Here is a 23,332-nt window from a genome sequence, read left to right on the forward strand (position 1 = left end):
CGTAGGGTCTCTAAATCCGAATCACCCTACCTATTTCGCTAGTTCGACAAATCAATTGTTGCAGTTATCGGAGTGTAAGTTGGTAACTGTATGCTTGATCAGCTGTCGTTTTCTTATTTTTGTCTGCGCATTGTGCAGCTGCCGAGTGGATAACATTTTGCTAGAAAACCACCACAAGGTGACATTAGCTTCGTTGGAGAAAGCTAAAGAAATTTGCGCCACACATGGTGTACAAATGCAATCCCCACCAAGTATTATCTTTATCAAAATCTACATATGTGGGGTTGGAGAGATTTTTCAATGTTCCCGTCATACGAAGTGGTATACCACGTGTCCCTATATAAATGGTAGATTATATCTGTTAAAAGGTTAATAACTTAAAAATTAAAAAATTTCAGTACTTGCATAAAAACACTGGTGTGTACCCGTGTTCCCATCACAATTAAAAAATTTCCATGGGGTTGAACTAGGTGTTTGACTGGTAGTTTTGACCTGAGAAAACCAGCCATCTGTTTCTTCAACTACCATGTTTTACAAATATCCCGAAATATCAGATAAATAGAGGTAAACTCCCTCTCGTTTTGTCAACAAAAACCCGAAGGGAAAAAAATGGGGGAAGAAGCGATTGCGAGAGGAGAAGAAAGAATGGGAGAAGCGATTGCAAGAGGAGCTGAGAAGAGGGTGATGGTGGCCATTGACGAGAGCGATTGCAGTCATTATGCGCTCATGTGGGTTCTCGACAATCTCAAAGATTCCATAACCAACTCGCCCTTGATCATCTTCACGGCTCAGACTCCCTCCGCCGGCAACGTCATCTTCTCAGCGTCGCTCGGCAATGCTCGCATGTACTATCCTATGTCTTCCAGTTAAGTTGTTCAGTCTCTTCATCGTGTTTTTCTTTTGCTCTTTTATTTTCAAGGTACATAATACCGTACACATGTGGAGAGGAGATTTCTGTGAAATCCTCTGACAAATTGCTTGGTGCTACCTGTTCGTGTTATGGAATACAGATCAGGAGTTTGTTAACTCCTCCCAGGAAAATCACAGGAAGTTAGCGTTGGGACTGTTGGAGAAAGCTAAAGAGATCTGTGCTAATCATGGGGTAGGGCCAAATTTCTTCGTTCTTCAATCACAAAACTTTATGTGCGCTTGTGTGTGTATATATATATATTTTTTTAATATATACTTGTATTTGTTTGTATATTCGTATGAGTACTTTTGAGACTGCTTTTGGATATTCACTACTTATATGCGTTTTTGCTAGCAGCGCTTTTCGCAGAAGCAGTTCGGATTTTTACTAAAAATTTCAATACTTCCTAGTGCATTACTTAGAAGTGCACTTTTCAAAAAGTGCTTGTATGACCCAAAAACACTTTTATGTTTACCAAACCTTGTCAAGGGTAATTTTGGTTATCAGTAAGCAGTTTTAGCTCCACCAAAAATGGCGCTCTGATGTTCTTTGGGATACTATACTAATATACCATACCATTGTGAAACATTTAATTTAAGTTTACCATTTTTTTTTTCTCATAGGTAAATGCAGAGACAGTCACAGAAGTAGGAGATCCGAAAGCAGCCATATGTGACGCTGTCCAAAAACACAACATCAATCTGCTAATTCTAGGCGAGCGTGGGCTGGGAAAAATCAAAAGGTCAGTATCATTTCTTCCAAATTTCTATTTTTGTGTCTATTTGCCTGCATCTCGTTTAGGGGTCTGACGAATTTGATGTGCCGAGCTAGGGCAATTCTTGGTAGTGTCAGCAACTACTGTGTTCAGAACGCCAAGTGCCCTGTCCTCGTCGTGAAGAAATCACAAGCTGAAGGTGAAGTTGCTTGAGTGTGTTTTCATTTGGATGCTACTGGTATCGATTGAGACGATGTAAGAAAACTTGGTGTTAACTTATGACGGTTTATATGAACCTTGTGCTGTGAAAAAACTCTGTAGTGGAAAAGTAAGCGGTACGATATATTAAGGTTTATATTTGTGAAACAAAGATAATTCTAGAACAATACCTAATTATATAACTACCAAGTACAATATCTTTAAACTTGGAGGCATATATGCTTCTGGAAATCTTATTAACTTTAAGCAGAACAAGTGTTCTGTCACCCGAAGATGCGGTTGAGGGTAGCTGCTAAACGGACACCACCTTGAGCTAACCGCTTATGGACTATTGGTAGCCGGGAGAGGAAGTATTCATCTGCAAATTAACAATGTTTAACTTATTCCCTTCATTTTTTTTCTCCTCAATTTATCGAACAAACAAGCATACTACCATTGAATTCAAAACATCCATGCTTACCTTCTAGCACTGAACCTTCATCTGCACCCTTGTATGCCCAATCACAAGCCGCTTTGATACCTTCAGATGCATATCTGCAAATAAGTACCCCAGTAATTAGGTTAGTGAATCGTCTAGGCCGATCCTTGCTGATCTTATCAGCAAGTAGAACAGACTTAACGCAACCAGAAGGCTCGAAAACATAAAGTTTGGCCAATTTATAACATAAGCGAATGATGCATACACGTCGGGGCATGCTTTCTTGTTTAGGCTGCAGGTCTCCCAACCCTTAACTTGATCTGACCATTCAGTCTGTTTTCAAAGACATATAATAAGCATCAAAGAACAAAGGTTAGGATTCAGACATTTCAGAAAATATTCTACCACAGTTAGTCTAAGATACCGTAATGTTCTGTTTAATTGCGTCAATTAGTTCTTCGACATTGGAATCGTAAAACCTCTCTTCCGCCGTCTCAATTATGTTGTCATCCCAAATCTGTATGTAAATTTTGAAAAATTAGTTAAATTAAATAGTAGTTTTTCGAACAATGAACTGGAAGATGAGACTTACATGATGAAGATTTTGATTCCTCGTATACCAGTGAACGTCAATTGTGTTGCCTCCCTTGTCCGAAGCAAAACCTACATGCAGAGGCTGTGTAACACGGGTAAGATCATGATCGTGAGTTAGGGTAACATAACATCATGCGTGTTTGGTTATACAGATTGCGCCGTACCTGATGGATGTCTCCTATGAAATGGGAAAGAAATAGAAACGCCTGCGTGAGGTTATCTGATTATCACAGAAAAAAAATAGTAAAAAACAGAACTCGGTCACATAATCTTATAGTCCGCGATGAAAAGAGACTCTAATACTTCATTGATAATGGATTGATATCATAGTCCCCAGTACGACATATATATCAACAAAATACATATACATTTTTAATGATATTGATACATTATCAATCAATTGTGCGTCATGCAATGAGAATTCTACGTAATAGTAATTTTCAAAAGGTATAGTATTTACATTTAGGTTTAGACAACTGGCTATTGTAGGTCAGAAGCTGAGTGGTGTAATTCTTAATTGCCCCTGCAACACAACGCCCCTTCTCTCCATCCTCATCTTTGCAGTCCCCTGGAGATTAATCGTTAGTAATTACATGATTAATTAGAATTAATACACATATTATGCACTAATCACGTTTAAAGGAACATACTACTGTACTGGTAATTGCAAACTTCAGGAGTGTTAATGTAGTGAAGGGCAGATGACCAGGGAAAAATAAACTTGACACGATCTGCCCATAAGCACAGGCTGCTCCAGTCATTCTCTGCATAGTCTGGAAGCAGTTGCTTCACCGCATCCGCCGCCGCCTTGCTCAGCCTAGACTGTCATCACATCACCCAAAAAAAAAAAAAAAAACCACACCCGAATTTTGACTAAAAATTTATCCGATACGCAAAATATGGTATATCTTTATTACTCTAGCCAAGGTTAAGCCGAGGTATGAGAAAAATATGACGTTGGATAGAACCTGAGCAATTCTGCAGATTGTGACATGCCCATCATTGCCCCAGCCATGAATCACAGGAAAAAGGAGCAGCAAGCACAAGGCAATAACAATCTGGATCCTGCCACACTCCATCGCTTCCCTTTCGTCCGAAGAAACAAGACTGCTGAAAAATGCAGCTAATATATGACGGATTTTCTCTGGTTTTATAGTTAGTAATGAGAACACAAATTGGAAAGGAATTTAAATTTGAATTATGTGGATGTCATTTTACATATAAATTAACTTTTGTTTTTGGCAGGGATGGATATCGGATTTCACCAAATTGAATCATGTGGATGACATTTTACAAGCACGACAATGGTGGCTCTGTGTTCACACACTAATCGCCTGCAGTTAATGGGGGATTTTGAGGGTGTATATATCTTGGTTATTTAAGCAAGAAATCCTGGTTTTCGTATTTAAATAGGAAAGCACTTTTAAATAGAAAGAGATTCTTTGAAAGGAAACTAATGAAAATAATTTGAAAACTTTGAGTTTTAATGATAAGGACAAAATAAAGGGTAAAGTGAATAGTATCAGGATTGAATTTTTAGTGTAAAAATGTAATTTTTCGTTAAAATGAACAGTACCGTAAACTTTTCGTTAAAGTTCTTTTATTTGAAACGTGAAATGGTGATGAAGGTGGGAATGTAATGGTAACGGTACATGCCCTAGAAAGCCAAGGCAACAGAACGTACCAAGGGTCCAAAGTATCCCGTAATTCCTGGTTCTTGCCAATTAGGCTCTTTATTTACTCTACAGTCGACTAACAGAGATATTTTAGCCTCATCCTGGTCGCATGTCTTGCTTCCACATCAGCAGCGGGTTTCTTATATTAAGATCTATTTAGAAGTGCTTTAAAATAATTGAAAGCGTTTTTTGTGAAAATTATTTTGGAACCAATCTTTAGTAAAAATGAAAGTTAATTTTGGAAAAACACTTGAAATACTTCTTACAATAAACACATAACTTGTGCTTATTGCAAAAATCACTTTAAATGCTTTTGAAACACATGATATTTTCTTTAAAAACGTTTTCTGTCATTTTAGAAAATCTTAAGTGTTGGATTCACGCTTCTCTCACTTTGACTTGGCATCAAGGTTGATGCAGTTATGCACGGGTGATGCATGCATTAGCATATTGAGATTTGTTCCTCAAATTCAATTGGCGCTTTCAGAGTACGTCTCAAAATTTACATTTGGATCTCCTAAATTTTCTCCTACGTACGTTCGTACGTACCGTATGCATTCTTCAAATTGTTAATTACATAACATGACCCCTCATATGCAACCAGAGTGGTGACAAGTTTTTCACAAAAGGCTAGGGGTCGCAGCTCCTCAGGTGTTCAAGCTGCCCAAATCAAACAGTTTGTTGTTTGACGGCAATTGATTTATAGATCAACTAATTAAGAATATTTTATCTTTGCATCGTTGCATCGGAGTTACTTTAATACTATAATAATTCTTAAAAATGTGACTTTGAAAGATCATTCATGTAACATTCGTGTACCTAAAGTGATGTCTTAAGACAAAACTTAAGGCTAGAAAAAAGGCTATAATAATCGTTTTAAAATCAATGATCGCATTACTAACCTTTTCCTGTGGGCCTTGAGCCCAGGATCACTGTAAACAAAAAACGACAACGGCAACAGTGTAGGCCCATTTCATTGAATTTCAACATGAAGATGAAATCACCATAGGTCCTGCTCACAGATTTAAATATCGATATTATCGGCGAAATATTGCCGATAATATCGATTTTTCCGGTCGGCGATATTTTAACTGGTTTCCGTGGGGTTTTCGGCCAAATATCGCGATATTTGGAAATTATCGGCGAAATATCCATGGACGGTGGAATCGGAATCCGAGGCGACGTCGGAGAAGAACGCCGGAGACGGTGGGGCGATTCCCGGGCCGGTTTCGTCCCAAAAACCTTGCAAAAACACGAATCTTAACATTAATTTCACAAATATACATCAGATTTCACAAATATACAAACGATTCAAGGCAGGGTGAAGTCGGAGAGATTAGGGTTTAGGGTTTCATGGAATCTCACCTGACGAAGCGGAATACGAATGATCCTTGCTCCGCGGCGCACCTCTGACTTCGCCTGAGCCACGATCAACGGCGATCTGTGTGTGTGTGTGTGTTTGGGAGAAGAGAGATCGGAGATCTCTCTTTGTATGTGGGTGTTTGGGAGAAGAGAGATCGGAGAATGGAGATGAGAGATCGAGAGATCTCTGTGTGCATGTGTGTGTTTGGCAGAAGAGAGATCGGAGATCTCTGTGAGTCCGATCTCTGTGTGTGCGTGTGTTGGACTTGGATCCGATGTCAACCTGTGGAGCTCTCTGTGTGAGTGTGTGTGTGGGAGAAGAGAAGGGAGAAGAGAGATGGAGAAGGATGATCGAGAGAGAGAGAGACTGAGGAGCTCTCTGTGTGTGTGTGTGTGTTTGGAAGAAGAGAAGGGAGAAGAGAGAACGAGAAGGATCGAGAGAGAGAGACTGAGGTGTGGTCTGCGTGCGTGCGTTGTGTGTGCGTGCGATGTGTTTTTGACAGTGATGATGTGTGTGGGTTCCTCCTGTCAGGAGGATAAACTCACTCAATATTTTTACAATTATTTAGACAATTTCATGCAGCTTTTACAATTATCAATTGTATTCTTTTCAGACCATGAATGGTGGTCATTTGTGTGTGTGTGTGGGTTCCTCCTGTCAGGAGGACACATGACTCACTCATTCTACACATAGAGATGATGAAGATAGTGACAAATTTGAACCTCATAGGAACTCTATGTGGTTCTAAAGTGTAAAATATTGTACTAATTCATTATATATAAATGATTATGGTGTGTTTAGACTTCTTTCATTAATTACTACATATTTTCTACACTCATAATGTTTGTCAGATCGCTATATAATCAACTTGATAATGTTAAATCCATCATGCAATGCATTTCCTTCCAATTTTTTGTGATAAACTAATAGATAATTGACTAAATAAACATCCTACAAAGTTTCAATAAAAATTTCCAAGTTTTTCTTACAATTTCCGTGGTTTCCATGTAATTTTTATCGATATCGATATTTTACCGATATTTCCATCGATATTTCCGTGTTTTCGGACTACCGATATTTCCGATATCACCGATATTTTCTTCCTTGGTCCTGCTCCAAAAGTTTTCACATCTCAAATTTCATCCTCTTTTCGGGGTGGTTTGGGAGTGAGTTGCTTAAAAATAACACCCATGAAAAAAAAACTGTGAGGATTTTAGGTGTTTGGTAAACTGAAAAAAAAAAGCTTATTTTGGAAGCTGCTATGAGAATAAGCTGAAATCAAAGGAAAAAGCTGAAGCTGCTATTTGCAACTTTGGAAAACTGGTTTTTTTTTCAAAACACACGGAGCTACAATACTCCTTTAATGAAAAGACCCACTATGAGACTGCTTTTTTTTCCAAAAGCATTTTACAAAAAAATTTACCAAACACTCTGCTGATTTATTTCACAACCGCTTATTCTCACATCAGTTTTTTTTCAAAACACAGCAATACCAAACCAGCCCTTCTTCTGGATTTCAAACAGTGTAGGACCAGCACTAATGATTGAATTGAACACGTGCTGAAATTAAATTCAATTCAATAGTTTGAATTGGAAAGGCAAAGATTAGCCATGCCTCGTGCCTTGGTAGAAATTTCGTGTAACATGTTTCGCATCATTTTTTCATCAGTCATGTGACGGAAGAAATAAATAAAAAAATAATATGAAACATAGAATGTATGCGTCTCTCTCTCCATGCTTTGTATGTGACATAAAATATATAACACTTGTTGAGTTTGAGATGAGATTTGATTTGATTTTGTTATTTACTCGTTGGGTTACGTGTGTGTGGTAATTGAGCCAATTTTAATTTAAAATTTAAGTTTTATTTTATTTTAGATCTACTTATATATTTATTAAAAAAAAATTGAAAACAAATGAAGAATAAATAAACTACCCACAACTTGAGTCTTAAGATTTTTTTTTTTAAACAAATGATAGTATCTACATTAAGGGTGAGGATGTGGGCCTAGTCTCCAAATGAGCTACCAATAATATGGTTCAAATTCGCATTTAATGAGAATTGAACCTAAGACTTCTTATTTATTTACAAGTGAAGAAGAATATCATTATTTTCTATCAAAGTGACGATATTATAGGAATATTGAAAGTTTCACCATTTTTGCCTTGTCTGATATTGATATAAATGACTTGTTATGTTCTCTTCGATAACTCATAGTCTTTGTATAATTAATCTAATCTTAAAGTCAAAAATTTTGGGGTTAGTCATTGATTACTTTCTTCCTGTTCGCGTAAAGTTTGGCACAAGATAATTATTTAGACCAATGCAATTCACGTTGTACATATTTCACTGTCAACTCCTAATTACTTCTACGTACCATAAGTAGGACAAACTTTGAAAATAAAACTTAGAAACTTCAGCAAGTAACTACATTTAATTTACCCAAAAATATTGCATGCGTATCACGTAAATTGGCTTCAGACTTTTTGGATGATTGGGTCTATGGATCTCTCCCGCTTGACTTGACTTCAGTTCGTCTCTCTTTTATTTTATTTTTGTTGCTATTACTAGTCCAGTTCCCATTACCATTAGTGACCCCTTGAAATTTGGTTTGTGTTTACACGAGCGATTTTTCATATACTCAGAACACCAGTCAAGACATTAACGCTTCATTATTTAAGTTGACTTCTAGTTTGTCTCTATTGTTAGGTACTAGTCGAGTTCTCATCACCATTAGTGATCTTTGAAATTTGGTTAGTGTTAGCGATTTTTCATATAATCAGGATACAAACTAAAACGTCATTATTTAAGTCCACTTCTAATTTATCTCTATTTTATTATTTTGTTGTTGTTGTTGTTATGACTAGTTGAGTTCTCATCACCACTAGTTATCTTTTGAAATTTGGTTTGTGTTTACAAGAGATTTTTTAAATACTCAGAACACAAGTTGTGACACTAATGCTTCATTATTTAAGTCGACTTCTAGTTCGTCTCTCTTTTATTATTTTTTGTTGTCTTTATTACTATTCGAGTTCCCATCACCATTAGTGATCTTTGGAATTTGGTTTGTGCTCACACGAGATATTTTTGGTGTACGATCATGACACAACTCGGAATACTAACTCATCATTATTTAAGTGAAAAGAACATATATTTTTCTGTGTCCCTCAACTGATATTATTATATGTGGTATACCGTTTTGTATTTCAATCACATTGAAAATTTTATCCACACTTACAACTCTACAGTTAACCAATAATTAAGCTTAATTAATTTCATAAAAGTATCATATTGACAGTGAGTATTTTATGTGTGTTTGGGCATATATAATTACCTAATACCTACGGTTTGCTTGGTAAACAATTGAAATTGAAAAATAAAGGAGCATGTAAATACATACGATCTTATTAGTAAAAGCCACGCATTCTTCCAGATAGTTCGTTAATTAGGAAGTGTTTTTGGCCAGTAATCCACAATTAGGAAATAATTAGGTGTGTATTGCATGTAACCTGCTTCTATCATTTTGTTAGTAAACAACATAATTGTAACATCCCACATCGTTATGGGGAGTGGATCATGTAAGCCTTATATGTATATTCCCATCTCTACCTAGCACGAGACATTTTGGAAGCTCACTGACTTCGGGTTCCATTGGAACTCCGAAGTTAAGCGAGTAGCGCGCGAGAGCCATCTCATGATGGATGATCCACTAGAAAGTTCTCGTGTGAGTTCCCAGAAACAAAACCGTGAGGGCATGGTCGGGGCCCAAAGCGGACAATATCGTGCTACTGTGGAGTTGAGCCCGAGATGTGGTGAGGGCCTAGGCCGGGATGCAACAATTTGGTATCTAAGCCAATCCCTGGCCGTATGTGTACCGACGAGGACATCGGGCTCCTAAGGAGGGTGAATTGTAACAACCCACATCGTCATGGGGAGTGGATCATGTAAGCCTTATATGTATATTCTCATTTCTACCTAACACGATGCTTTTTGGAAGCTCACTGGTTTCGGGTTCCATTGGAACTCCGAAGTTAAGCGAGTAGCGCACGAGAGCAATCCCATGATGGGTGACCCACTGGGAAGTTCTCATATAAGTTCTCAAAAACAAAATCGTTAGGGCATGGTCGGGGCCCGGGCCGGGATGTGACAATAATCCACTTGTTTCTAATGTGAAGAAACCAGACTCAACCACCTATCTTGCACTGATTAATTAACTGGACCTCAAATCAAAGCCCTTAATCTTTAGGAAATTGTTATTAGTATTCCAAAAATCACATCCTACACTCCAAACTCTATATGTTATGAAAAAAATACACTTATGATAAGTGCGAACAACACTTTGCAATCTTTACATTAAGATAGAGATTAATACAAGATATATGGACTTTTGCACTATACAAGCAACTGCTGCCACATAAAAAACAGAAAATAATAATAATTGTTTTGGATTGGACAGTAGCTGTCGCTGTGTGACAGCATAGAAGTGCGCAGTGCGCCACCATGCGTAACACACTTGCGATTGAAATTGTACCAAAACCAGAAAGGAGGTGTAGTGGATTAAATTTCTTTTAAAACTGGACCACAAATGTCATGTACATTTCTCCATCTGGGTCGGTGCCTCACTAGGTCGTGCAAAAAGAGGGCACCCACCGGCGAACCGTTAAAATAAGAGAAACCCAGCTGTGCTAATAACAATCACTCTAATTATAAGCATTCAAATGCTAATAAGTGAATATCTAATGGTGAAAAAAAAAAATTAGACATATATCGTGCTGAAAATACAATGAAATGTTCATGATACTAAACAAATAATTAAATGTATTTTTTTGTTATTATTATTAAGAGGAGGGAAAACTTTGAACCAGGGATGCATGTGTGCAATTCCAATATTCTATCTACTATGATATCGGATCGCATTCTAAATAATTTTTTATTTGGAAAAGAATTGTATAGATGATCTTTAAATAAATATGTAAAATAAAAAATTTGGAGTTAGGGGTCGCCTAGTGTATAGAATATTCCTCTTCAATCTACTACGTCCCAAACTCAAACTTTACCCTTAAATAAAAATAGTAGCCACTCATTACTATGGTCTAGTGGTATTTCTGATTACTTGTAAGTGAGAGGTCTTAGGTTTAATTATCGCGCAAATGTGAATTTGAACCACATTATTGCTTGCTCATTATGAGACTTAGTCCACTCTCTTACATATTTAATGTAGATAATATCGTTTGTTATAAAAATAAAAATAAAGTAGCAAAATTGAAGTGTTTGAAAATTGAAGTTTTGTATAATGAACTCAAATTATGTATTAACGCTGTATTAAATTACTAAAAGATTAGAGATTAAACACTGATAACCATTGACAAATATATTTCCTATTTTTATCATAGACCATAGTGCTTAGTGCAGCAAAAAATACAAAGATATCATCGGAAAAATAGAAAATAGATTAGAATTGCAGGACCAACCAATTAAGTTTGATAACGTGTCAAGATGCAATTGGTGGAACGTCAAATCTCTGACCACCACAGGTTTTGGACGGGGTCGGCATCTCATCATCCTGCTCGTTGCCAATGAGTCAGCCTCACCTACGCCCGCGAATAGTCCAATATGTAATAAATTTGTTAGATTAGGGAGATAAGGAATTCAAATACAAGGGCAAAATTCTTTTTCATCATTGAGATAAAAAGTCATTTGTGATCCAATCTGTTTTGACACGAATGGTTTTTTGTGCGACTATTTGTTTTTTGTTTTTTTTTAGTATAATTATATATTTATAGTAGGGGAAGAGAGGAGTTCGGTTAAACCACACAATCGACAACCTAATTTGGTATTGAACTCGTCATTCATGATATTCAAACCTAAAACCTTTCACTTACAAGTGAAGAGAAATACCATCAAATTGTAGTATTGAGTAACGACTATTTGTTTTTTAACATGATGATTTCAACTTCTTTTTTTCTTTTTAATACCTCCACAAATGATAATACATTTAATTTAATCAAATTATAGAGGTGGACATTCAACCTTAAATTCCCTTTGTGACTACAACATGTGAATTTATTTATTTATATTCTCTTACTTATCTTAATTCAATTGAATGTACTTTAAATAGTCTTATCTATACGGGAGTTTGCTGTTGAGACATTTTTGACCTTATATCATTACAATTTATATTCGATTCTTCCATGTGAGTAAATCCCTTAATAAGAAGAATGAAAATTATAAATACACATAATTTTTCTCCTCCAACACATGAATGTTTTATAATGTCCGCAATTTATGTTTGATTTGTTCGACCTGCGCAAAAAATAAATAGAAGTATTTAAGCGGTTAAAATAATATGTAAAAAATCAGCACCTTTAGAATATATAGTCTAAAATGCTGGAGGAAAATTTGAATTCGTGTACATAGGCGAAGGCGTGAAGCACATTTGCTCTTGCTAATATTGTTACACCTCCATCTGCAATATAATCAATTATGTCGTTTAGTATCATAGTACGTAAAATTAAAAATAACATATGACCCGACGCAAATTCAACAAATTCCAACCACGTTGTTTTGCAATTGCAAAAGGCAGCTACGCTTTTCTGACGTGGAACGAATATACCCGAAACTTACAGAGCCAGTCGTTATCTTCCACATCAGTCTTCACACCTAAAACCTTTTTAAATTTCTGGGAATTCCCCGTTCCAAATTTCCAATTGATCCCTTCGCGTCTTTATAAACCCCAAAGCCCCTCCCTCCTCAAACCTCCTCATCTTCTTCTTTTTTCTCTTCCTCCCACCACCGCTCTCAGCCATGGAAATCCCAGTGCTCAATAGAATTACAGATCTTCCTTCCCGCCTGACCTCCTTGCCGGACCCATCTTTTCTTTCCCAGAGTTTATCGATTCCCGGAATCCAAAACGTCTCTCAAGCTTACAGTTTCTGGAAATGGGGAGCTCTAATCCTCGCAATTCTTGCTTCCTTCGGCACCCTCATCACTAAAATCAACATTTTTGCCATCAGTCTCCGCCGCCTCCGGTTATTGGCCCCGCAGCCGCTTTCCCAGCAGCGCCACGACGGCGATTACTCCGACGTCAGCGATGACGACGATATCTGCTCTGTTTCGTCAGCTTCCTCCGTATCCGATGACGAATCGGAATCCGAAATATCGTACGACGACGAAAGCAGAACGATTGGGAGAGATGAACATTTCCACGTCAGAGGCTCTGGGTATTACGGCGACGACGGAGAGCAGAATCGTAACTTGGGACTCCGCCTCCGCAGAAGCTTCGGAGGCCATCGATTCTCATGGTCTGACTTCGCGGCCGGCAAAAGCGTCGTCAAGCTCTGGGACTCGTCGTCTCCGTCTACGTTTCTGTCTGCTGACTCGGGCGTGTCGGGGCGCGTGTCGCTAGGTGTTTGGGACGCGCGCGTCGGATGTCGGATTCCGGCGATACTCGCTGATTGGGGCCCGCAGCTCGGGAGAATGGTTGGAGTGGCGTCAGGCGTCGACGATAAGGTTTACGTCAAGGATGGCGTAACCGGTAAAGTGACGATTGGTGACGTGAGGAAAGTGGCGTCGCCGTTAGGGAATGTAACGGGAGCAGACTTGGATGATACGTGGTGGGACGCTGACGGGGTTGTTGTGACGGACGAGCGTTTTGACGAGTCAGCCATGCGTGGATGTGACTCGGCCGTCACGCGGTGCTGTAGCGCTGTTAGGTCTTATCTGTTGTAAATCATAGTTAAAGGACAACGAAAATCAAATAATGCAAGGTCATTATTTTGTAAATATAGCCTTAATATTATTTACCTGGATTTACCATTTTTTGACTTTTCAATTTGGTTTTCTTAGTAGCTTCTTAGTAGCCTCCTCTTCCGGTGAAGGCTGCGACAGCGGAGTCGTTAATCTTCTTTGCCAGTTGTTTTGGTTGTTAATTGTTAAACAAGTATAAACGATAAATTTAAAACCTGTTGGTATTAGTTTTTTAGTATTGTCTTTGTTGTGGCAGTTCACTTTTATCGGTATTATTTCAACATTTCTCTTTTGTTAACTGAATGTTATTTCAAGTACAATACCCATAAATAAAGGGGTGTGATATCCACACATCCCTTTTTACTTTTTTCACATTTTTTTAGTTTTCGGCCTTCGGATCGGATGAATTGAAGAAGATCAACGGACATAAATTAACAAGAGGTGTGTGAGATGTAAAAAGAGATGTGTAGATAGCACACCCCTAAATAAAATAGAATCAATTAGTGCTTCATATAGAGATAAGAGCGAACCTTTTTTTTTTCTTTGTCAGAAGTGATGAGAATATTATAAGCTAGCTCTCATTGAAACTAAATATATACAAGTTAGATGTTGAATGTGGCTGGAACGAAACTCACCAACCAAATTCGTGTATGTTTGTAATAAAGGAGAACTTTCTCAAAGTGAGATTTTTCATGAATATCTAATACCTATGTTTTTTACACAATGTCTTATAATATTGACTTGAAAATTGATATTAAAGTTTGAGACGACAAAACTCCGTAAAAAGTCTCACTTTTGAAATAGGACATAAGCATTTCTCAGATGTATTTGGGGGTGCCATTGTTTGAAAGTTAAGTTGTGCCTCATAAAAGTAGGTAGGTGGCAATGCGGATGCCAACAATAATAATAGTTCAAAGGGTTTGTTTGGACAAATAAATAATTTAGTAGTTGCGCCTAATGAAGTTGGAACAATACAACAAACATGACATGTTGTGCTCTCTCTAATCAACATCATATTGTCTGGCTTTCTGGCGCATCAGAATATAATTAGAAAAAAGATGCATATATTTTTAAGATATTGTGGTTGAGAAATAAGCTATTCGACTCGGAAGGAAGAAACATAATTCAATCACCCATATATATACACATACATGCGTGTGTGCGCGCATATAACTTGGAACTTGGAAGTTTAATTTTCTGATGACATATAGCTCTAGATTTCGCATTCTGATCTTGTGCTAAAAGAAAGATGAGAGTTTTAACGAAAAACCTGCGGTACTGTTCACTTTAACAAAAAATCAAATTTTTACACTAAAAAGTCAAACTGGTACTATTCACTTTACCCTTTATTTTGTCCTTATCGTTAAAACTCAAAATTTTCAAACCCTTTTCATTAGTTTTCCTAAGAAATATCGATAAACAGTAAACAAACGTAACTTGTAGAACATAACCAGTTACGCGACTGTTTTCCATACTTTCATCTCACCAAAACGAAAACGCAACGTTGATTTTAGAATCCGATCCTCGTACCAGAATATGTTCCCAGTAAGCGTTGTCGGGGCCTCTTGCGACTGCGAATCAATGCCTGATTGTGATTGCTGCTTGGATTTGGGGTTAGCCCAATGCAAACCCACGGACCAGAGATATAGTTAGTTGAACGGGTTCTTCCTCAAAACATTTTGGACCGCATGTATGTTTTTGGCCCAATATAGATATTTGGTGGTGGGCCTTCGATGATATGAACTCAATGTCGGTGGCTGTTTTGTGCATTGGTTTTTTTTTTTTTTTTTTTTTTTTGAACAAATGAAATTATCTACAATAATGTGTTCAAATTTGTCTTTGACGAAAATCAAACCTAAGACATCTCACTTATAAATGAAGAAAAATACCACTAGATAGTAGTATGAAGTGGCCGTTGGTTTAATTGTTGACAAATGAATTTTGCGCTCGTGTGATTTTAATATTACATATCATTCAATGCTATGGGTGTTTTAGCAGTTAGATTTGATTTTTACTACTATTAATATCTTCTACTTTCAATCTCAATCATTCATTTCTTGTATCAATCTTGTTATCCTAAGGTTCTCATTTTGAAGACATGTGAGGTCCAATCACAAAATTATATTAGTTTAGATCAAATAGCTTAAAATATTTGACAACTTAATAAAGCAAAACAAGAAAATGAGTTTTCTAATGGTTCATGCATTTTAAGTTGGTTTTGCTTAATAAAGTTGAAGGTAAATTATTTTTTGCTATGCTATTTAATTTTTATGGTAAAAAATGTTAGGATTTTTTGGGGTGCTAGTGTTCTCCTTTATTGTTTATAGTACAAACTTTGTAGTTTGTACATACAAGTCCAATGCTGGCTTAGCTAGCGTTAATTTAAGGCCAAATTTTGATTTTCTAAAAGTTTCATTTCTTCTCATGGCGTAGATGTGAACAAATATTGTAAACAATACACATTGTAAATCATTTTGTTAGTCCAAATGTCAATGTAAACCATGTAGATCTTAACTAAAACAATATTCAATTAGCTACTAGGTTAGCTCCCCGTCGTTAAACCAATATTCATCCTTTTCCAGAATACTCATGTCGATGTGGTTAGCGTTCAAGTCAATACTTGAGGCTGTACAGGAAGTTGCACAGAGGGCTTCCTATTTCTAGTGCAGTAGTTGTGCAGAATTATATAATATGTCAATGGATATGCGTCACAAAGTTTGCTAGTGCTACGTACCCAAAACCTTATGAAATTTCAGAAGGCCAATATTATTTAGTTGGTTTCCAGCTGCCAATGGTAACTCACGACCTAACCCAATTCAGGTTAAATGTAGAGACTCGAAATCCATAAATTCATAAACAAAGGCTAACAAAACAAGAACCTTGATTGAATTATTGAATGAAGTAAGCTATGGACAAGCAATATATTGTTTGTATCAACATAGTAAAATGAATTAAAGAAACGGATAAAGAATCAATTAACCAATAAATTAACAGTGGTAGCAAATAATCAAGTTCAACTAGCTCGATTGGATAATCCTCTGGTTCTGCTTATTAGTTGTTCAACATGTAGTCAATATTCTGGGAGTCCTTTGATGAACTTGAACATTGACGGAGACATCGAACCGCCAACGTTCGGAGACAATGAGGAATCGGAGAATCTGTAAAGCGGCCTTGGCGGGCAGAAGAAATCCGCTGAATTATTTGAGGTCGGCGTAAACAATGGAATATCTGCAAAATACGGGCTAGGGTTGCTGAACATGGCATTGGGAGAATATCCGGAAGACGATGAGCTCCCCACTTGATGATGAACACTATTAATCATACTATTGTTATCGTAATTCCCACCACCGCAATTAATCTCATCCGTCAGATCTGAACACGACTCGTTCCCATCATGGCTGCGCCTAACGGCAGATTTAGCAATGTCTGGATTGTCGATATGGTCGTCTTGACACGACGAAACTTTCACTTTTGCATGATCTTCATGAGTAGTGTCAGTGTCTAGGGTTTGGCCTTGGAAGCCGTCGTGAATATTATCGGAGCGGGAGAGGCCGGTAAGCTTTTGTACCAAAGCCATGAAATCGCGTGCCTGCGTGTGGATGATTTTCGGAGATTGGGTGTAGATGATCACCGGCTGCCGCTTCTGGTGGTGGTGTTGCTCCTCTGACTTATTGGCGGCGCCCATGCGGGGATAGGAATTGGGAGGTTTGTGGATGATATGGGAGCCTCGGTTGATCTTCAACGGCGAGGGGCGGTTTCCGTTGATCATCATCTGGTCCCTCCTAACTGACGAATGTTGTTCTTGACGATTATCATCCCGCTGGAACTTTGCAGGGTTCATGCTCAATGATCTGTTACCTAGTTAAGCTAACTAACTGATCTTAATAGTAATTAGCTAGCTGCAAAAGGAAAGGATCAGTTAATTAAGAAACTAATTAAGATGTCGAACTAGCAAATTGAGAGAGAGAGATAGGATGACATTTGGTTAGAGGGAGAGAGAGGTGTGATATATAGAAGGAGAGAATATGAAAGAAAGGAAGGAAGCCAGCATTTCTGACCGTTGACATTTACCATAGATATATACACAATCAAGGAATTAATATTATTAATTGGGATAAATATTGGGAAACTGCTATCCCATTCGTCCATTGCCTTTCGACATATGTGTTTGAGGTTTGGTTGTCCTCTTGAGAGCATTTGTCGGCTGCCAAACGGAACGCCGGCGCAGTTGCCGCTCGGTCAAGCAAAACTCTTTTCTTTATTATTATTATTACTAGGAAAATTATTTCTTTTATAGTGTCCCCTTCTGCATGCCTAGCTCCTTGGCTGGACACTGATTCTGATTCACACTGCACCTATAAGATTTTTTAATGTGATCGTCATACGAAGTGGTACACCACACGGGATATGTGTGTTAAAAAGTTAATAATTTAAAAAATAAAATTTCTCATCACTTACATAAAAACACGTGATGTACCAACCGTGTTCCCGTCACAACTAAAAATTTCTTCTAAAGCTCCGTCCCAAAAAGATGTCTTCCATATAATACAATAATTTAGAGGTACAATTTTGAATCAATTGTCACATCTGCCAAACATTTGAGAAATTGTGCATATGTAAATTAGGGTTGCGATCTCCAACCAGGTAGTAAGTATAACATACTTGAATGTTATCAGCATCGCATTCATGTGGGTTAGGCTAATTGGCTATAGTGCCATATTTCATATATCTTTTTGATAAAATAAATTACTTTAAAATATCGTTTTATTAAAGAAATTAAAACAAACAAAAAAAAAAGTTATTAGCACTGTTTTATAAGCTGCTTAGGAGTTCAGTTATACAGCCTGCGCAGCTCTTGACACTTGTGTTGAGCTCCCACCTTATTTCCTCAACAGAGAGGCGTGAATTTCGGGAGGTTCGCCATTATTTAGTTCAGTGTATGGAAGGCAATTTAAGGCAAATTAAGTAGGACTTGAGATTTACCAATATATATGCAAAATTACAGATATATTTTTTTCTTTGGGTAATATATATGTAGATGGTGTTTGATTACTGCTTGAACTTTATATATGCACGTGGTGTTTTGATAAGAAGACGTATCTCCAACTCATTCAATTAAACACAACCAAATTGCAGATAATTAAGTGCACTTAATCAGTTTGACGGTGAGGAAATGACTATTAGTTGGGCCAAAAGCAAATCTTATACGATTTTTTCCCTATAAACTATTCAAGTAATTGAATTCGAATATTTGACTATTTTTTTATACGATTTTTTTCCTATAAACTTCAATGTTATATCATCATCCTATTGACCTCAATCAATAAAGTCAAATTCATCAAGTTTGTGTTGTTCTTTACTAAATTAATTTTTGTACTTTGGTCAAAACATAGCATTTGACAAGCAACACAAAAAATATTACTTATTTTTATCGTGGTAGAAACTACCTAATCAAGGCAAAAGTTGGCACTTCAATCCAGCTGTCTCTTCAATGCACTGCTGTTTTTTTCAAAGTCAATTAAATGAAAATATATTTCCTCACTTATTGAGCTTCCTGGCTTGTAGAAATTCTCAAAGTCAATTTTTTCAGTATGCTGGAAAAACAGTTTGTCATACCAAATGTCCTATTGCAATTGGTTGAATTTTTTTTAAGTTTCTAATTAATTGTATTATGACACTTAGTGTATCGGATCGTATTCCTAGCATATTAAAAAATCTCTCTTCTCGAAGGACCTTCCCAATCCTACAATCTCCCTTTTGGCATACATGCACATTGATCGATCTCTTTTTTTTTTTTTATCGAAATGAGGACAACTGGTGGCAAGCCACTGTTACACACCCCTTCCGGGACCGGGAAGACTCATATAGGCATTTCAACCTCCCCTGGCCACAAGTCTAGCTTTCACACCAGAGAGTTTTGAACCCAAGACCTTCAATTTTTTATTTAAAGAAAGCCTCGCAATCCACAAATCTGACTTCAACATTGATCGATCTCTAGCTAACTACACAATCAGCAAAACATGTTTTATAAACATACCGTCTTTTATCATAATATATTTTTCCATATATTGTCGTTCTTCATCGTGGTCATTGTAATCCATGCATGCATATATATTCATTTTAAATATTCATATATGTAAGAATAAATATTTTATCGGCTTTACTGTTGTAGTTAGGACATGGTAAACATGATGACTACCCCTTTCGAGTTTCAATTATGCAGGTGGGCTGCACAACTTAGCGGCATTCTATTAGATTATTACACGGTCAAAGTCGGACCCAATAAAGAGTTACCACGCAATTCTTGTAGTCCAGGCTTAAATCACTTTAGCCCAGTCTAACAACTGCTGCTGCTGATGGCATTCACAAGAAGTTTTTTTTTTTTTTTTTTTCTTCAAACAAGTTTATGCCAAATACCGAATCAACAAATAATTTGGTATCGAAATTATCATTCATAGAATTCAAATATAAAAACACTTACTTACCGTGAAGAAGTATACCATTAGAGTGTGGTTGTGAGAGTGCGAGGACAAAGTCCCACATCGATAAGAGATTGGCTAGAAGTTGGTTGGATTTACTTGAAGAAAACTTACCCAATCAAGTCTTCCCCAAAATGGTTGGAATAGAATGATAGGTTTTATCCACGTTTAATCCTTTGAAAATGAAAAATCATTCTTCTCTATCTTAATATGCCTTGATTTTTCCATTTATCAGACATTTCTAGTGATCGCTTAAATATAAAAGGGGCTTAAGGACTGAATAAAGGAAACCATTGAAGATTAAAAAACGGAATCATTCCGTAATCTTCTTTGCCTTTTAGAAGCAAATGTTAATAGACACGAGCCTGGGGCATCCTCAGAAACTAATGAAACACGTTTTCTTGACCATGAGAAAGGACGACTGATTGCAAATTTGTATGTGTTTATCAGGAGCAAGGGTTTCTATGTTTTCAGCAAATCCTTTCATAAATTGCATACATCTTTAGCGTTCAATTTTACTTCAAGTTTGTCAAGGTTCAAGTTGTTCTCCGTTCCTACCTTAAACAATTTTCCTTTTTCTCACATTTTTCCTACGTTTGGTTTTTTATTGGTGATTATTACAGACAAAAAAATAAACAGCATTACATGTATTTCTTATTGGATAGAAATGGTAATTAAGCATTTCAAAGAATGATAAATTCACCGGCTACCGGTTTCATTCGATGTAAGAGCTATAATAATCAGACATTTCTATTGATTATTTGCTAAAATAAAGAACAATACATAACGAGAAAAATAGAATGTTGTTTGTCTTTTAAAATCCAAAGAAGAGTATGATTTTCGTCTATGTCTACGTGTAGCTATGAGCCTATGAAAATGAACTCGCTGCTCTCTGTGGCCTGCAAGACAGGGGCATAAGTGTCATTCTCCATTCTTTGGCAAAGAAAAGGGCCGTGGCTCTTGTATCAGAGTGGGGCATTCGGCCCATTAATATCTGTCCAATGTCCCGTCCAAACAAATTCCTGTCAATCATCACGTAAGACAATATATTTATGTATGCCTGATATATTTAATAAATTTTCCACCAGGCATTTTTTAACTGGGATCTATATGTGTCGATGGATTCATATGTGTTGGTGGAGCTCATATGTATTAATGCGTTCTATTTTTATTAGAAATATAATATACAAACATGATATAAAAATATAATTATTCATGCATCGAAGGTCCTGTATTCGATTAAGTTTTTCTATCTTAAAAAGAAAAAAAAGTAAAATAAAGATTGTCGTCAAAATTAAACAGTCAAAATAGATGAGCTTTCTGGCCTAGGTGGGTTAATGGAGCAGTGAACTCTCATAAAATACTAATAGAATTCACGGTGGCAATTGCAAATTTACAAACCCCACGTCCACATGCCTGTCATTGTGCCTGTAAAAGGTCAGAGCAGCATCCAGTAACTCTTCCATGGAGTTGTGCTCAAACAAACAAGATAAAAAATACAAGATTTTTATAAATATTATTGTTTTCAGTATATTTAAAACAGAGGAGTTGTTATTTTATTAGGGTAATTAGTTATAGGATCATGCGCAAAGCAACCGCACGCGCACTGCGTCTTTCTGCCATTCTTCCCCATTCTCTATACAGTATATATCATCAGAAAGTGGTAGCAGAATTATGCATTTGCAGAGCGGAGGAGTGAAGGCCTCTCTCTTTCTTCTTCCTCTTGGTTGCTGCAACAAAACCATCATGCTCCTCTCTACTGATCTAAATACTATATTATTAATTATTGGAACATTAGCTGACTGATCACTCACTTTTCGATGCTTTTGTCTTTCACTCTTTTAGATCACTCCTCGTTGGATCTCCCGTACATTCTTTTAAGCATTCCCTTTCTTCTGCCATTGATTTGTTGTTTCTTTATTTGTTTGTTTTTATTTTTTATTTTTCAGCAACATTCTCATTGGAACAGCTTCATTAAAACCAGCATGTCACCACGTTCGAGTTTCAACCATTGCTAGCTCCTCCAACATCTAAATTTCAACTCAAGTGCCACTATATGAGCAAACCCACTTCCCAACTTAATTAAACGCTAGTTTGGTATTACTGAAATTATTTAAAAAAACAGCTTTTTAAAAAAATTGGGGTTAAAATTGTGTTTGGTAAATGAAAAAAAAAAAAGTTTTTTGTCAAAATTATGAGTCCAAAAGAGTAGAAAGCAGAAGCAGCTCTAACCTTGCTTCTGAAAACAACACTTTTTTTTCACAGCACAACCCCAAATTTGCCCAAATTTTTTTTTTCCATAAAGATTAATGAGTTCATTTCTACCTTTACTCAAAAATGTCTTAACAATTTTCATGCATCTAGAATGCCAATTGTTATATGTTTTATTTTTCTCACATGACAGTTTTTTACTGATGCAAACACGACTTTGGTAAAGGCAAATGCAAACGGGACTCATAATTTTGACAATCCATTTCCCTCCATATATAGCTAGGTCTTGGTGGATCACATTATATATTGTTGTTGGTTTGTAATTTCGATTCTATGCTTGTGAGTTGAGCTTCAATGATCGTTGTTTCTTGAGTAACGCAACAAAAACAGACTCAGCAATGCCAATGTGTAATAATAATGCATATATACACGCATGCATGTTTGTTTGTGTTAGTTACGAGATGATCAGCTAGCAACTCATAATTCATGGTCCCCCAAGTGTTTATTAAATTAGTAATTTACTCAATTTTCCATTTGTACGTGCTATTTCATGCGCAGCGCATTGCACATGCTGCGCCCTAAGCCATTTCACCATATATAAACCATCTGCAAATAGTAGTTGCATCGATCTTAACTAAATATTGTTCCAGTTCAGAGAACTTAACCTCTAAAATTGATGATTATTAATTCTCCCCAAAAGCTTTCAACTAATAATTGGTCTCAAAGAATATGAACCTTGTCTCTCTTTAATTCCTCTATATATTTAATTTTTGTTCTGCTTAATATAAAATTTAGTAAATAATAATTAAGTGGTCACTGATTATTCAAATAATTTAAACTTTTATGTCCACGAAATAATGTCTGCCCCTCTTGTGTTGCACCACTGCTGGCAGACCCGTCCCACTATACCATGCCCATGACACGCCCTACACTTCACTTGTTAAATCCCCATGCCACTGTCAGCCAATTTTTATCCCTTAATTAAATAAATCCTTCCTCC

The 23,332-nt window shown here is 36.7% G+C and overlaps 4 protein-coding genes across 4 annotated transcripts; 2 read left to right on the forward strand and 2 right to left on the reverse strand.

The window, feature by feature from the left end:
- Positions 1-313: 313 nt before the first annotated feature.
- Positions 314-2,011, forward strand: LOC103402687 (uncharacterized). Its single transcript, XM_008341438.4, has 4 exons — positions 314-865; positions 1,011-1,102; positions 1,534-1,652; positions 1,742-2,011. Exons 1-4 carry the CDS (start codon positions 610-612, stop codon positions 1,836-1,838), a joined length of 564 nt encoding a protein of 187 aa, XP_008339660.1. The 5' UTR covers positions 314-609; the 3' UTR covers positions 1,839-2,011.
- Positions 1,947-4,454, reverse strand: LOC103402686 (endonuclease 2). The gene is made up of 9 exons (XM_008341437.4): positions 3,825-4,454; positions 3,507-3,678; positions 3,317-3,424; positions 3,021-3,076; positions 2,855-2,938; positions 2,687-2,779; positions 2,528-2,595; positions 2,305-2,378; positions 1,947-2,202 (listed from the first exon to the last, which is right to left on the reverse strand). The coding sequence occupies exons 1-9, from the start codon at positions 3,933-3,935 to the stop codon at positions 2,108-2,110; spliced, it is 861 nt and encodes a 286-aa protein (XP_008339659.1). The 5' UTR covers positions 3,936-4,454; the 3' UTR covers positions 1,947-2,107.
- Positions 4,455-12,453: 7,999 nt separating this feature from the next.
- LOC103402688 (uncharacterized) lies at positions 12,454-13,711 on the forward strand. The gene has a single exon (XM_008341439.4). It carries the CDS (start codon positions 12,701-12,703, stop codon positions 13,622-13,624), a length of 924 nt encoding a protein of 307 aa, XP_008339661.1. The 5' UTR covers positions 12,454-12,700; the 3' UTR covers positions 13,625-13,711.
- A 3,001-nt stretch (positions 13,712-16,712) lies between these two features.
- Positions 16,713-17,483, reverse strand: LOC103402689 (VQ motif-containing protein 8, chloroplastic). The gene has a single exon (XM_008341440.2). The coding sequence runs from the start codon at positions 17,481-17,483 to the stop codon at positions 16,713-16,715; it is 771 nt and encodes a 256-aa protein (XP_008339662.1).
- Between the last annotated feature and the right edge of the window lie 5,849 nt (positions 17,484-23,332).

Source organism: Malus domestica, chromosome 16 (genome assembly GCF_042453785.1).
Source record: "Malus domestica chromosome 16, GDT2T_hap1".
NCBI lineage: Eukaryota > Viridiplantae > Streptophyta > Magnoliopsida > Rosales > Rosaceae > Malus > Malus domestica.

Bases quoted from the DNA above. Each gene is read 5' to 3' on its own strand.
- LOC103402688 (XM_008341439.4), top strand. From the start codon at position 12,701: ATGGAAATCCCAGTGCTCAATAGAATTACAGATCTTCCTTCCCGCCTG.
- LOC103402689 (XM_008341440.2), bottom strand. From the start codon at position 17,483: ATGAACCCTGCAAAGTTCCAGCGGGATGATAATCGTCAAGAACAACAT.
- LOC103402686 (XM_008341437.4), bottom strand. From the start codon at position 3,935: ATGGAGTGTGGCAGGATCCAGATTGTTATTGCCTTGTGCTTGCTGCTC. The intron at 3,425-3,506 runs GTATGTTCCTTT...ATTAATCTCCAG, and splicing joins TTGCAATTACCAGTACAGTA to GGGACTGCAAAGATGAGGAT. The intron at 2,379-2,527 runs GTATGCATCATT...ACTTATTTGCAG, and splicing joins AAGAAAGCATGCCCCGACGT to ATATGCATCTGAAGGTATCA.
- LOC103402687 (XM_008341438.4), top strand. From the start codon at position 610: ATGGGGGAAGAAGCGATTGCGAGAGGAGAAGAAAGAATGGGAGAAGCG. The intron at 1,103-1,533 runs GTAGGGCCAAAT...TTTTTCTCATAG, and splicing joins AGATCTGTGCTAATCATGGG to GTAAATGCAGAGACAGTCAC. The intron at 1,653-1,741 runs GTCAGTATCATT...GTGCCGAGCTAG, and splicing joins GGGCTGGGAAAAATCAAAAG to GGCAATTCTTGGTAGTGTCA.